The sequence below is a fragment of the Zalophus californianus genome, chromosome 9 (assembly GCF_009762305.2).
Source record: "Zalophus californianus isolate mZalCal1 chromosome 9, mZalCal1.pri.v2, whole genome shotgun sequence".
Taxonomy (NCBI): Eukaryota; Metazoa; Chordata; class Mammalia; order Carnivora; family Otariidae; genus Zalophus; species Zalophus californianus.
The window spans coordinates 66,953,429-66,966,134 of NC_045603.1; the positions used below are offsets into that span (position 1 = coordinate 66,953,429).

Sequence of the window (12,706 nt, forward strand, 5' to 3'; positions counted from 1 at the left end):
CCAAGATAATGCTTGCTTAAGAAGACCTCACAAGATTGTGGTAAAGGACCAAAGTTATGTTCTGTGCCGATAAAACTTTAACTTGTAACCCATTATAAATGTTGAGAGATTGTAATTATGGTTGGGCTAACATCAAGATCTTCACACAATGACCCTGTTAGGCCTTTTCATTAATTGTATTCTCTGATAATGGCCTCTGTATTTCAGTGAGGGTGTCATTCTTTGCTTCTTGAACTCAAACCTGCACTTCCTGCCCATGCCGTTGACCATGTTCTCCTTCACTGAGAAGTCTCAGCTCAGGACCCATCTCCACCCATCAGTTTCTTGTCTGCCAAGCAGGGTGACTGTCCAGAAGTAAAGGGTTGGGTGTCAGTTTATGGCACAGTCCACCAGATAAGCAAGCATTTGCAGCGATTGTGTTGACCCGCGTTTACTATCTCGACGTAACTCAGGATAGGAGATCATATCTTGTTAAGCAAAAAAATATGTGTTAAAAACTCTATGGTATGATTTTCATTTTTGTAACTGCATACCTGTTTTTTATTTGTATTCACTCTTTTCATTTTACAGATATTTATTGAGTGCCTACTGTGTGCCAGGCACTATATCTATGTGCATAGAAAGGCCCTGGAAGGTCATACTCCAGTGTATACATACACACACACACATATATATATATAGCGATCGTCTCTGTGTGCTGACATAACAGGTGACTTTTTTCTGTTTACTTGTGTCCCCCTTCATTTGCAAACATATATTTTCTAATTTTTCTACAAAGCTTGCATTATTTATTAATAAGGAGCTAATATGTTTTTTAAAAACATTTCTGTTCTCCAAAATGCTTATAATGTAATGCTACGTGAAGAAAAGTAGGTTAAAAACAGTCTAAAGTGCCAATGTTAAAAAAAAAGAGAGAGGGAGCAGGGGGGGGAAGGATAGTGAAGAAAAGAGGAGAGGAAATACATCAGAGTCTAACAGTGGCCCAGTGTGGGGCGGTGGGATCTTTTATACAAGGCCTGTTCTAATGATTCTATGGTGAGTATGTATTAGTTATAGAATAAGAAAAAAAGTTTCTTTCTCAAGTACTGGTTCAAATGTGACTTTCCTATGAAGCTGCCTCAGATTCCCGAATTTGACTTTTTAAACTTTGAAATCCCTCATTATTGGACCTCAATAAATAGATGATGAATTGAATAGAGAGGAATTTCTAAGTGTGGCCTCAGCTTTGGTGAGAGGTGTCACTTTGTTAACTTAACCCATCCTGCAGTTTTGATTTGCAAGAATGAGTTAGATTTCAGAAAGGTTATTTCATAACAATAAAGAATGTATTCTTAAAAAAAGGGGGGGATATTAGGACACAGACAGCAGCAAGACCACGTGAGGACACAGAGAGAAGGCAGAGCCATCCACAAGGCCTCCGAAGAAACAAAACTTGCTGACTCCTTGCTCTTGGATTTATAGCCTCCTGAACTATGAAAAAAACTTTCCTGTTTAAGCCAAAGGAAAAAACATTTTTTCTATGTGATTAACTTAGTGCTCTTATTTGCCTAATACCGACATAATTTTAGTGGCCAGGACGTCCTCTGTTCTTTTTATGCTTTTGCCTTTTTGTCCATTTATGTAAATGACCATATATGTATGTTATTTGTACACACACATACACACACATATATATTGATACAAAAGTTGAGATTCAAACAGTAGATTCCAGATCTATTATGAGTCAACCTTTCCTCTCCTCAGAAAATTTTTGTCCAGTGTCCTATTTCCTACCAGTCTGTAGAGAGGAAAGGATTCAGCCCAAACTGCCAACACCATCCACTGAATCACCTTCCCACCAGCCCCGTCATATGACTTCAGACTGTGAGGAAGCTGTCCAGGAGAGAGCCACTGTGGCAAGACTGCTGGAAATTACCCAGTCTAGCCCATCTGGGCAGCTTTCATTAAGGCGGCCAACAAGTAAGAGTGCGTGTTAGCACACTGCAACTTTTGTCGAGTAAAGACAGGTTGTAAACCCTGCTGCTGTGTGAAGGCACTGAGAATAGTTAGACATGGCCCGGTTGCTAGCACTACCACCCTGGCTAGAAGAATCAGCCCTAAGCCACCAGATTTGCCTTTGCCTGGGAGACAGGGTCTTCGACTCTCCCTGCCCTGGCTTCCTGCCCTCCAGGAGAGGCTCTGCCTGGCAGGAAGGTGAGGCTCCCAGAACCTGAGGTATTAGGAAGTATTTTCTTTCTTTCTTTTTTTTTAAAGCCCATCTTCCCCAGTGCTCAGTGAGAGTGTCTTCACCAGCAGGGGACAGAGATGCCCCCCTCTCTCTGGGGGTGTGTAGGAAGCTCCAGGCCCCCACCTCAGGATCCATTTAACATGGCCCCAGATGGCGGGGGCAGTCTCTAGCACACCCAGGGCCACAGGTTTAAAATGTTCTGTAATTGGCTTTTTCTCCAGGATTTCCCATTCATGCCTGGTTTTTAGGTTTTTCCCCATCCCCTCATGTGGGGGTCCAGATTCAAGAGGACAGACACAGGGGGAGGGCAGGCACTAGGGGTCCCCGGCATTGGGGGAGTCTCCCTATTGGAAGTTGTAAAGGATCCTGGAACCAGGGGAGTTTCATGCTAGCTAGGAGTCTATATGAACAAAAAGGAATACTGTGTGGCCTGGTTGTGGGAAAGAGAGGAATAAAAGTTCTAAAAAATTAATCATTCTAAGGTACTGTCTATGTGTCCTGAAAATTGTATCAATTAGCACAGCGCTTCTTGGGATATCCTAGGATGCTTAGCTGGGCACATTAGAGTTTGGACTCTTCACCAGACTACAGTCAGCTTATGGAATTCAGGATCAGACAAAATACCATCCAAAGGGGTTTGCCATTGGAGGTAAAAAGAAAAACTTATTGGCGTTCTACTTCATTCCGTGGTCCCCATCCCCTCACCCGAGCTGACCCCGGTGGGGCTCCTGTACCTACACAGGCCTTGGTTTTCAAGTTGTGTCTAGCTCGTTTTGGTTGCCACCTGCGTCTTAATTTGTGATGCTGTGTGTCTGTAACTTTTTCCCCCCTTATATACCATTGAAATCTAAGTCCTGGTCATCTGCGTTGGGGAGACTATGAACTCTGCAAGTCTTTCGTTTCTGGAGAGGAAATACAGTTTTAGGTGGATTAACCTAAATCCCCTGAGTATGGGTTTTTAGTTCCCTAATTCCCTGACATAGAGTGATTTCATTGAAGAGATTGATTTAATCTCTTGCAGTTGATGGATAAAGTGTTTGCTAAATTTCAAACCACAGATTTGTCCTTTGCCGCTTGACCTCCAAGTTGCGTGGTTGATCTGTCATGATGCCGTTTATTGAGGATTCGCATCTTTATCAAACTGGGATTGCTAAATCCGCGGTGCTCTTGTGTCTGTGTCGCCTGTACACGTTCTAAGTGTGCCCTGTGATCGGATGCATTACAATAACTGCATCACTTTCAATTTAAACACACTCATAAAAGGCATCTATATTGCCCGCAGTTGACACGGTATTCCTATTGACATGCACACGATGATGGGACAGGACTCATTTTTGTAGTTAAAATGGAGGGAGATTTATAACAGGCATAAAATTTAGAGATAAGCCTTTATCACTTGATGTACAGAGATCGCCTTAATGCATTGGATGGCAAGATGGATAAGTTATCAGTAAGTTAACTCTCTGTTTACTTGTAATAGTTTATCTTTCGTTGATGGTGATAGTCATATGTTTAATTATTTTTCATTGTGTTGTGTTCTAGGGGTGTCAAGCTTATATTTTTGCTGCTATCCATTTGTAATACACTCAGAGCAGAATTTGGACTAATTTTTTGACTACGGATACTTTGTAAACATGATGCATTTCAAAAGTGGACTTGAATTAACAGAGTTGCAGAACATGACAGTGCCAGAGGATGATAACATTAGCAACGATTCCAATGATTTCACTGAAGTAGAAAATGGTCAAATAAATAGGTGAGTATTTTTCCGCTAACACTCTCAATCCCATGAAAGAAATGTCTCTCAAATATTATTCTGGTTTTCGGTTAGTCTCCTGAATTATTCATGACTAAAGTTATGCTCCATTTGAAGACGTAATTTGAATTTCTTATGTGACATCTGTTGGGCACAGTCTGCAATAGCAGATGAAGCAAATAGGAAAGCAATTTATTCATCCTTTCAAATCTTTCAATTGAGTCTAATAAAAATACATAAATACACTGGACCCCAACCAGCCCTAACTTTTCAAAACTCTGTGCTTGTGAATCAGACAGACTGCTGGAATTGCGCCGCATGCCGCATGGGAGCATGTACTACAGTCATCCGCCCTAACCCACGTTGTCACCCACCAACGGTCAACACCCCCTTTGCCAATGATCCCATTTCAAAACTACAAGTACAGGATTACAAGCATCATTTGTAACATGAATTTTAAATAGTAATAACCAGAGTTGGGCCCCAGTGGCTCTCTTGAGAAACTATAGTAGAGAATTAGTACATGAAACAGAAAGAAAAGATAGCATGAGTCAGGGGAGGTAGGTGGGAGGCAGGTGGGAAAAATCGGCCTGCCAAGCTCTCAGCCCCAGCCGTGTCCTCAGCAGGTCCTTGCAACTCTTGGGTCCTGTGTTTCTTAAGTTAGAAGAGTAGGACCAATGTCTTTTTTGAAAAAGTGATCTGGGGCATTCTCTGACATGACGATTTTGTAGCCAGGGTATGCGGGTCATCTCACAGGAAGCTCTCCAGCTTGGGATTCGGTGATGTGGTTGCTGTAAAGCATGTAACCTCCTGAAAGGCCAGGAGAAGAGAGTGGAGTAGACAGGACCACTTATTAGAACGCCAATGATGTGCACATTTGGGGGGTGGTCAGAAGGAAGTTGGGATGGGGGAAGATGAAAAGATATGTCAGCTAACCAGGCATCTCTGTGGACATTGTTTCTGGAAATCTGCTCTACGTTCTGATATGTGTCCTATTGGAAGTCCAGCAGAGGACTCCACTGCCACCATTTACCAACTCAGAAGAAGTTCCAGTCCTGCCTCTTCTCCCTTTTCCCTTCCTTAAATGTTCTTAGAGGTGAAGTGTGCCACCCAGACACTTCCTCAGTATCACCCAAGTACCATTCACTGTGTTGGGATATGTCTTATTGTTGGACTCAAATTTGCTTCTTGCACCCTTTCTGAGTAATTATCAATAATAACTACCATTTCTTGAATGTCAGGTGTTTTTACATATATTGCCGTTTTTCCTTATGGCATGCAAAGCTTTCTTTTGCAAATAAGGAAAATTTAAAAATGCATTTTACAAATAAGGAAGCCGAGGCTCAGAGAAATAAAATAACTTACCCAAGGGCACACGCAGGTCTGTAGAAATACCTGTCTTTCTGCTCTATCCTGCTGCCTCCAACTATAATGCTGGGGCATTGAAGAAAAAGAGAGTCTTTACTAATTTTATTAAAATACCAGTGCTATTTTAAGCTCTGTACACCCAGAGTGTTCTGCAGTCACTGCTGACCTCCACTTAACAGTGGATGGGAGTCTAACCATCTCACAAGTAGGACATTTTTGTTGTATAATGAAGCTTCATTCCCGAAGCAGTGCAAACCTTTGAGGACCTTAAAATGAGTCATTATACTGTTCCGTTTAGAATCTGAACTTGATCTTTAAAAGTTGTACTTACTAAACTAGGTTTTTGAGGGGATTACAGCTTGCACTAGCTGGAAGCACCCATTCTTGCCTGTGGCTTGGGCACCTTGCCTGGGTGAGCTCACTTCCTCCCAGACTGTGACTAAGGTAGTAAGCGGGGACAGCGGATGTTGACCACTTGCTTTGTGGAATCTGGTTCTGCTACTGCAAATACAGTGTGATGCATCTCTTTCACTGACACAGTCCATGAATCTTGCTTCCTTTATGGCTCTAGGACAATTAAAATTAAAAACAGCATGTGACAACATGAAGGCAAAAAAGGCAAATGAAAAAAAAAAAAAGACCTCCATCATGATCCCTGCAAGAGCTACACCTAAATACTTCTCCCTCTTCTTGTGGCTTTTTCACATGGGTGCAAGGAAAGTAGGCTCAATTATAGGACTCTAAGAGAGCCCTCTGCCAGAGCAGTGAACTTTTAGGTCACAGCACCTTTTTTTAGGAAGCTAGAGAGAATGTTGAAAGCAAATATTGATCTTTGCTTACCTGGCATGTAACTGATAGCTTTGCCTGGAAAGTCCCCTCTAGAATACTATCAGAATCACCTTTTTGAGTTTAGTTAAAAATAGAGTAGAGCCACTTCGGTATTAGGACTCCTACCCTTATTCCAGTTCAATTGTTTTATTTCATGCCCTAATTTTTGGGTTTGTAGCCATGGAAATCTATACCTGAAACAGCAAAACCTTTCAAAATGTCCACTAGACCAGAACTGCTGATATTTTAATGTGCATACAAAACACCTGGAAACCTTGTTAAAATGCAGATTTGGGTTCAGGAGGTCTGGGATAGGGCCTGAGCTTCTGATTTCCAGCCAGCTCCTAGGTGATGCCCATATTGTTGATCCAGGGACCATACTTGAGAGTAACAAGCTCTAGACTCTTTCTAGATGTGAGCTTCTTGAGAGAAAGAGCCATCTTAATCATCTTTATGTCTCCTGTACTGTGTAATAATATGATAATAGTGCCTGGTATGGGGTGGATGTTACAAAATATTTGTTAAATGAGAAAGAGAGAGATTCAGACAGACAGACAGACACACACACACACACACACACACACACACACACACACACACACACACAGAGAACAGTTAGTGCATGGTTTAGATTTAGATTTGAATTGAATCCTGGCTCAGTGAATAGATCTTGTATGATCTCATGCTTTGAGCCTTAGTTCCATCCCTGTGAGACAGGGATAATAATAATAACTGACCTCATGGGATCGTTGGGGAATATTAAATGCAATACTGTTCTACTGTTTGTAGGTTAAGAATTCAGGTTCTGCATAAGGTTCAAATCCTGGCTCAGCACTTAATTTTTAGCAATGCAACTTTGGTCAAGTCACTTAATTTTTCTAAAATGGAGCTAGTAATAGTCCTGACCACATGTAAGTATTGTGAAAAGAGATGAGAAAATCCATGTAAAGTACTTGGCAGAGTGTCTGGCAATAGTAAGCCTTTTAGGATACAAAAAGTCTGTAGCAGTAATAGTGCAACTCTCTTTCTTTGGGAAGCACTTCTGTGTTCTCCACCCCAAGGAATAACAATATCGATTTAGCTTTTGGATGGTTGCTGGTTATTGTTACCTTAAAGCTGTTGAAATATTAAAGTTGTCGAAACATAATAGATTACCCTAGCTGTATCCATGCAAATCTTCATGTATGTTGTCTACTGTTCTCATCTCTATGTAGAGTTAGTGTTGTTGTGACCCCAGAAGCATCTAACCAAACCTGAGGGTCTGTCAGTTAAGATTTTTCTTGAAAGGATCTGGGGCAGCTCTTGTCACTATACCCTCACCAGCCTTTGTTTGCTTATTTTGGTCCCTGTGTATCTTTCAGAATTTTGTGTACTAAATTTGTATCACTTGGAAGGACCTTGAAAATGTAATATCTTTTCTACCTGTTAAGGAAGAAGTTTTCCACCACTTCTTCCTATCTTCAGTTTTCATGTCAGAAAATTATTTCCTTGCTTTAATGGCTCCTGTTCCAATTAAAGTCTGTTTTCTTTTCAGTAGAGTTTACCCATCAAGTAAGTCTTTGTTTACCTCCCAGTGTTCTCTTCATTAAAAAAAAATTTTTTTTAATTCAAGTAAAGTTAACATACAATGTTATATTAGTTTTAGGTGTGCAATATAGTGATTCAGCAGTTCTTCAGCAATTCTATACATTACGCAGTGCTCATCAAAAGAAGTGTACTCTTAATCCCCATCCCATATTCCCCCATCCCTCCAGCCCCCTCCATCTGGGAACCGTCATTTTGTTCTCTATAATTAAGAATCTGTTTTTTGTCTCTTTTTCTCTTTCTTTCTTTTTTTTAAAGATTTTATTTATTTATTTGACAGAGAGAGACAGCAAGAGAGGGAACACAAGCAGGGGGAGTGGGAGAGGGAGATCTTTTTTTCTTTATTTACTTGTTTTGTTTCTTAAATTCTACATATGAGTAAAATCATACAGTATTTGTCTTTCTCTGACTGACATTGTACTTGGCATAATACCCTCTAGGTCCATCCATGTTGTTGCAAATGGCAAGATTTCATTCTTTTTTGTGACTGAGTAATATTACATTGTATGTATGTACCTCGTCTTCTTTATCCATTTATCTATGGATAGACGCTTGGGTTCCTTCCATAATTTGGCTATTATAAATAATGCTGCAGTAGACATAGGGGTGCATGTATCTTTTCACATTAGTGTTTTTGTGTTCTTTGGGTAAATACCCAGTAGTGGGATTACTGGATCATATGGTAATTCTATTTTTAATTTTTTGAGGAACCTCCAGACTGTTTTCCACAGTGGCTGCATGCACCAGTTTGCATTCCCACCAATAACTCACAAGCGTTCCTTTATCTCCACGTATTGTTTCTTGTGTTTTTGATGTTAGCCATTCTGACAGGTGTGAGGTGATATCTGATTGTGGTTTTGATTTGCATTTCCCTGATGATGAGTGATGCTGAGCATCTTTTCACATGTCTGTTGGCCATCTGGATCAGTCTTCTCTTTAAATGCCTTCCACTTCCTTCATTCTTTCATGTTTTCCAATCTCTTTGTTACTTGCTTCTTTCCTCCTATTCTCTTTTCCTTTTCCTTTTTAGTAGAGTGTTAGGATTTCAGGGAAAGAACTAGCAAAGGTCATTCAAGTTCAAGCACTCGTTTCTTTTGTGTTATGAATCCTCAAATGAAACACTATAATCTAGTAAGAACCTGATTGGTAGAGATTACAATAGGAAGATTATCTTCCTATCATACAACCCATCCTTAATTGGATTGTTGCTGTTGTTGATTTATTTTTGGTTTTAAATAACTGTTCTATATTTCTCGCCTCTTTTCACACTACCTCAGTATAACGCCTACATCCTTTTTAGGGCTTTGTCTGTTGAAGGTCACCACGACAGCCACTGTAGGTTTTGTTTTGTTTTGTGCACAGAACAATTGGCTACCTAAGAGATGGTTGAATTCTGCCTTGTAGGTACAGACCGACCCTGTGGAAACTCTTTTTTAATAACACTTTTATCATTTGAGACCACATGTCAAAGGCACCCTTGCCCACAGCCCATTTTTTAGTCACTAAAGAGAAATTTTATTTCAATCTCTTTGCCAGAGGTCAATGCTTTTTAACATGCAATTGCAATTTTTAAATGGTGAGATAATAGAAACTTGGAATAAGCTGTACAACCTAGTTATTTTGAGTGGACTTTTCCATTACAAAAAAGGTTGGTTTTATTTGTTTTAAAAAAAATTTACAGAAATACAAAGCAAAGATATAAAGACTAAAGAGAAGAAAAATTTGGAACAACACAAAGAGAATAAAGAGGCTTTCTTTAAGTACTTCATTCTTACTGAGCTAGATTTCCCTGCAGCCTAAGAGACTCCATAGTTCCTAAAAGGAAGATGAGTATTCAGGTTATGGAGGGTCTTCTGAGTCGCAAGTGAGTGGATAGTTACACAGAAGAAGGATAGGGAGTGCGGACACCACATAACCACTCAGGATGCAAAATGACCTCATGGCTCCATCTGTGCCACAGAAAAGTAGTAAATAGGTCAGAGTCAGAAAACTCCATTTAAACCAGAGTTATAAGAAGACTCATGGAAGATGAGGGCTTTGAACTGGCAGGATGGCACTGGCTGACAGGAGGATGGAGGGTCTCCTGAGGGGGGGCAGGGAGTGGATTCCTACTGTAGTTGACCCTTGAACAACATGGGCTTGAACTGCACAGGTCCAAATTTTTTTTAGTAAATACAGTACAGTACTATAAATGTATTTTTTCTTCCTCGTGACTTTCTTAATTACGTTTTCTTTTCTCTAGCTTGCTTTATTGTAAGAAAACAGTATGTAATACATATAACATACAACATCGACTGTTCGTGTTCTTGGGAAGGCTCTGGCCAACAGTAGGCTGTTAGCAGTTAAGGTTTGGGGTAAACTGCAGAATGCCCTGGGCTGGCTTGTCTCATCCTCACCAAAATGAAGGTCATTTTGAGGAGCAGGGGGAGATAAGACTGGGGCATAGAGACAACATTAAATTAAGCAGCACCTGGAATTGTGGGTGAGGAATCTGTACTTGAAACTTTGTCTGTGGGGGAGCCAGTGAAGATTTGGGGGAAAACCTATAGAATCAGGGAGGCAGCTGACAGTTTTTTTAATGTGCTTTTTAATGGTTACTTACTACCACAGCTCTGCAAGTCAGGTTCATTATTCTTATCCTGCAGAAGTTCTGCAGGAAAGACCTGGAAATCAGGCAGGGACTTTATTCTTTATCCCTTTCTGTGGCCCAGTGTTTGATCCTACTGAATGACCCCGGGGATCATGTGCCTGCTTCCCATTCTTCTCTGCCCACCAGTCCTCCGCCACCAATTCTGAGGTGCGCTGCCAGGCTGGGAACGCAGATCTGCCCTAACAGGCAGGTTATTGGTGTTTTGTTTGGTTTCTTTGACCATGGCGGGGCTTTTCTCTTGATTTAAAAATAATGGAAATGCTTTTTGGAAAACAAGCCCCTCCATAAGAAAGGCAAATGGGGGACATTCTGGGTAAAGATTTGGTTAGACTTGAGTTGGTTGTTAAAGTTAGTCTGATTAAATACAGTCTTTTATTTAATAGCGACACTAAATAGGCAAGTCCAGCACCCACAGTTTTGGGGGGGCTCACTGTGTGAAAAGGAAGATAGCTTTCCCTTGCCCCTCTTTAGCCAGATCTGTAAATCTCAATTCTGTGTAAAAATTTTAAAATGTTAAGGGCCAGGGTACCTGGGCGGCTCAGTTGGTTAAGTGCCCAACTTCAGCGTCCTGGGATCAAGCCCTGCATCAAGCTCTATGCTCAGCGGGGAGTCTGCTTGTCCGTCACCCTCTCCTTCTGCCCCTCCCCCCAACTCATGCCCTCTCTCTCTCTTTCTCCCTCTCTCTCTCAAATAAATAAAATCTTTTAAAAAAAGTTAATGTTAAAGGCAAAAGAAAGGCCACATCAATCAATAATAGCAATGGCAAGGCTATATGACTGCCAGTTTGGTCTCCAAAGATACTGGTTTCCTTATGTCATTCTCTTGCTAAGAACCTGCAATACTATTGCTCAGGCCTCTGCCTTTAAGTTCCCTCTGGCTAGTCCCACCAATAGGAGAAGCTTTTCCTTCTCTGGATTCCTTATCTCATCTCCCTTTCACACAGCCAGACCTCCCCACTGGCTTTGTTTGTTTGTTTGTGTTTTAAAGATTATTTATTTATTTTTTTATTTATTTGAGAGAGAGAGAGAGAGAGAGAGCATGAGGGGGGGAGGGTCAGAGGGAGAAGCAGACTCCCTGCCGAGCAGGGAGCCCGATGTGGGACTCGATCCTGGGACTCCAGGATCCTGACCTGAGCTGAAGGCAGTCGCTTAACCAACTGAGCCACCCAGGTGCCCATCCCCACTCTGGTTTTAGCTGGCACAGCCTCTCCTGCGTTTCAGGAGACCGAGGTTGGCTTCTACTTCCTTTTGCCCTCTCACTGTAACTGAATGGGTTGAAGGCTTAGGCAGATGCTGAAGGGATAAACCGCAGATTGTGCTGCTTATATGACGTGATGGCCCCAGGGGAAGTTCGTAGTATGTATATCGCCTGTCTTTAGTTTATCCTGGCAAAATAAGGCGAACTTGGAGGAGTAATGCCAGGGAGAAGCCACACCCCTTGGGTGAAAGACGAAAAAGGTAGCTAAATTAAACCAACGTTGATGAGATATATCTTTCATTTAAAAATGTTTTATTGTGGGGCGCCTGGGTGGCTCAGTTGGTTGAGCGTCTGCCTTTGGCTTGTGTCATGATCCCGAGGTCCTGGGATGGAGCCCTGCATCGGGCTCCCTGCTTGGCGGGGAGTCTGCTTCTCCCTCTCCCTCTGCCTGCCGCTCCCCCTGCTTGTGCTCTCTCTCTCTCTGTCAGATAAATAAATAAAATCTTAAAAAAAATAATTTTTTTCAAGATTTTTGTCTATTTAATTGACAGAGACACAGCGAAAGAGGGAACACAAGCAGGGCGAGTGGGAGAGGGAGAAGCAGACTTCCCACTGAGCAGGGAGCCCAATGCGGGGCTTGGTCCCAGGACCCTGGGATCATGACCTGAGCCGAAGGCAGATGCCTAATAACTGAGCCACCCGAGTGCCCCAATAAAAATGTTTTATTGTGAAATATAGCACCATTCAAAACACCATATGAAAATGTAGTGTACAGTTTAAAGATACCTGCTTCTTTAAAATAGTCCAATTCAAGTTGCTTTACATTTATTAGTGAAAAATTCACTGTGACTAGTTCTTGCTAAAACTGGACAATTAAATTTTCAGAAGAGCTAAAAAGCATCTGTAACGTGTCTTACTAATCCATGCAAGAGTTTACCTATGAATGGACTTTTCTTTGACAATAACACTTGTTTTGTTAATGGGGATTTCTTTTAAAGATTTTATTTATTTGAGAGAGAGAGAGAGAGAGAGAGCACAAGCAGGCCAGGGGAGGGGCAGAGGGAGAGGGAGGAGCAGACTCCCCGCTGAGCAGGGA

At 41.5% G+C, this 12,706-nt stretch overlaps 1 protein-coding gene across 4 annotated transcripts in view; it reads left to right on the top strand.

Moving 5' to 3' along the window:
* The window catches only part of SLC38A1 (solute carrier family 38 member 1), a 67,951-nt gene that overhangs the window by 14,068 nt on the left and 41,177 nt on the right, over positions 1 to 12,706 (top strand). For 2 of the 4 annotated variants that reach the window (XM_027592852.2, XM_027592851.2), the window contains exons 2-3: positions 571 to 709; positions 3,770 to 3,983. In XM_027592852.2, coding sequence (XP_027448653.1) covers positions 3,862 to 3,983 — 122 coding nt within the window. In that variant the 5' untranslated portion in view covers positions 571 to 709; positions 3,770 to 3,861. The remainder of the gene's footprint in view (positions 1 to 570; positions 710 to 3,769; positions 3,984 to 12,706) is intronic. The other 2 variants (XM_027592849.2, XM_027592850.2) reach the window with 1 other exon arrangement.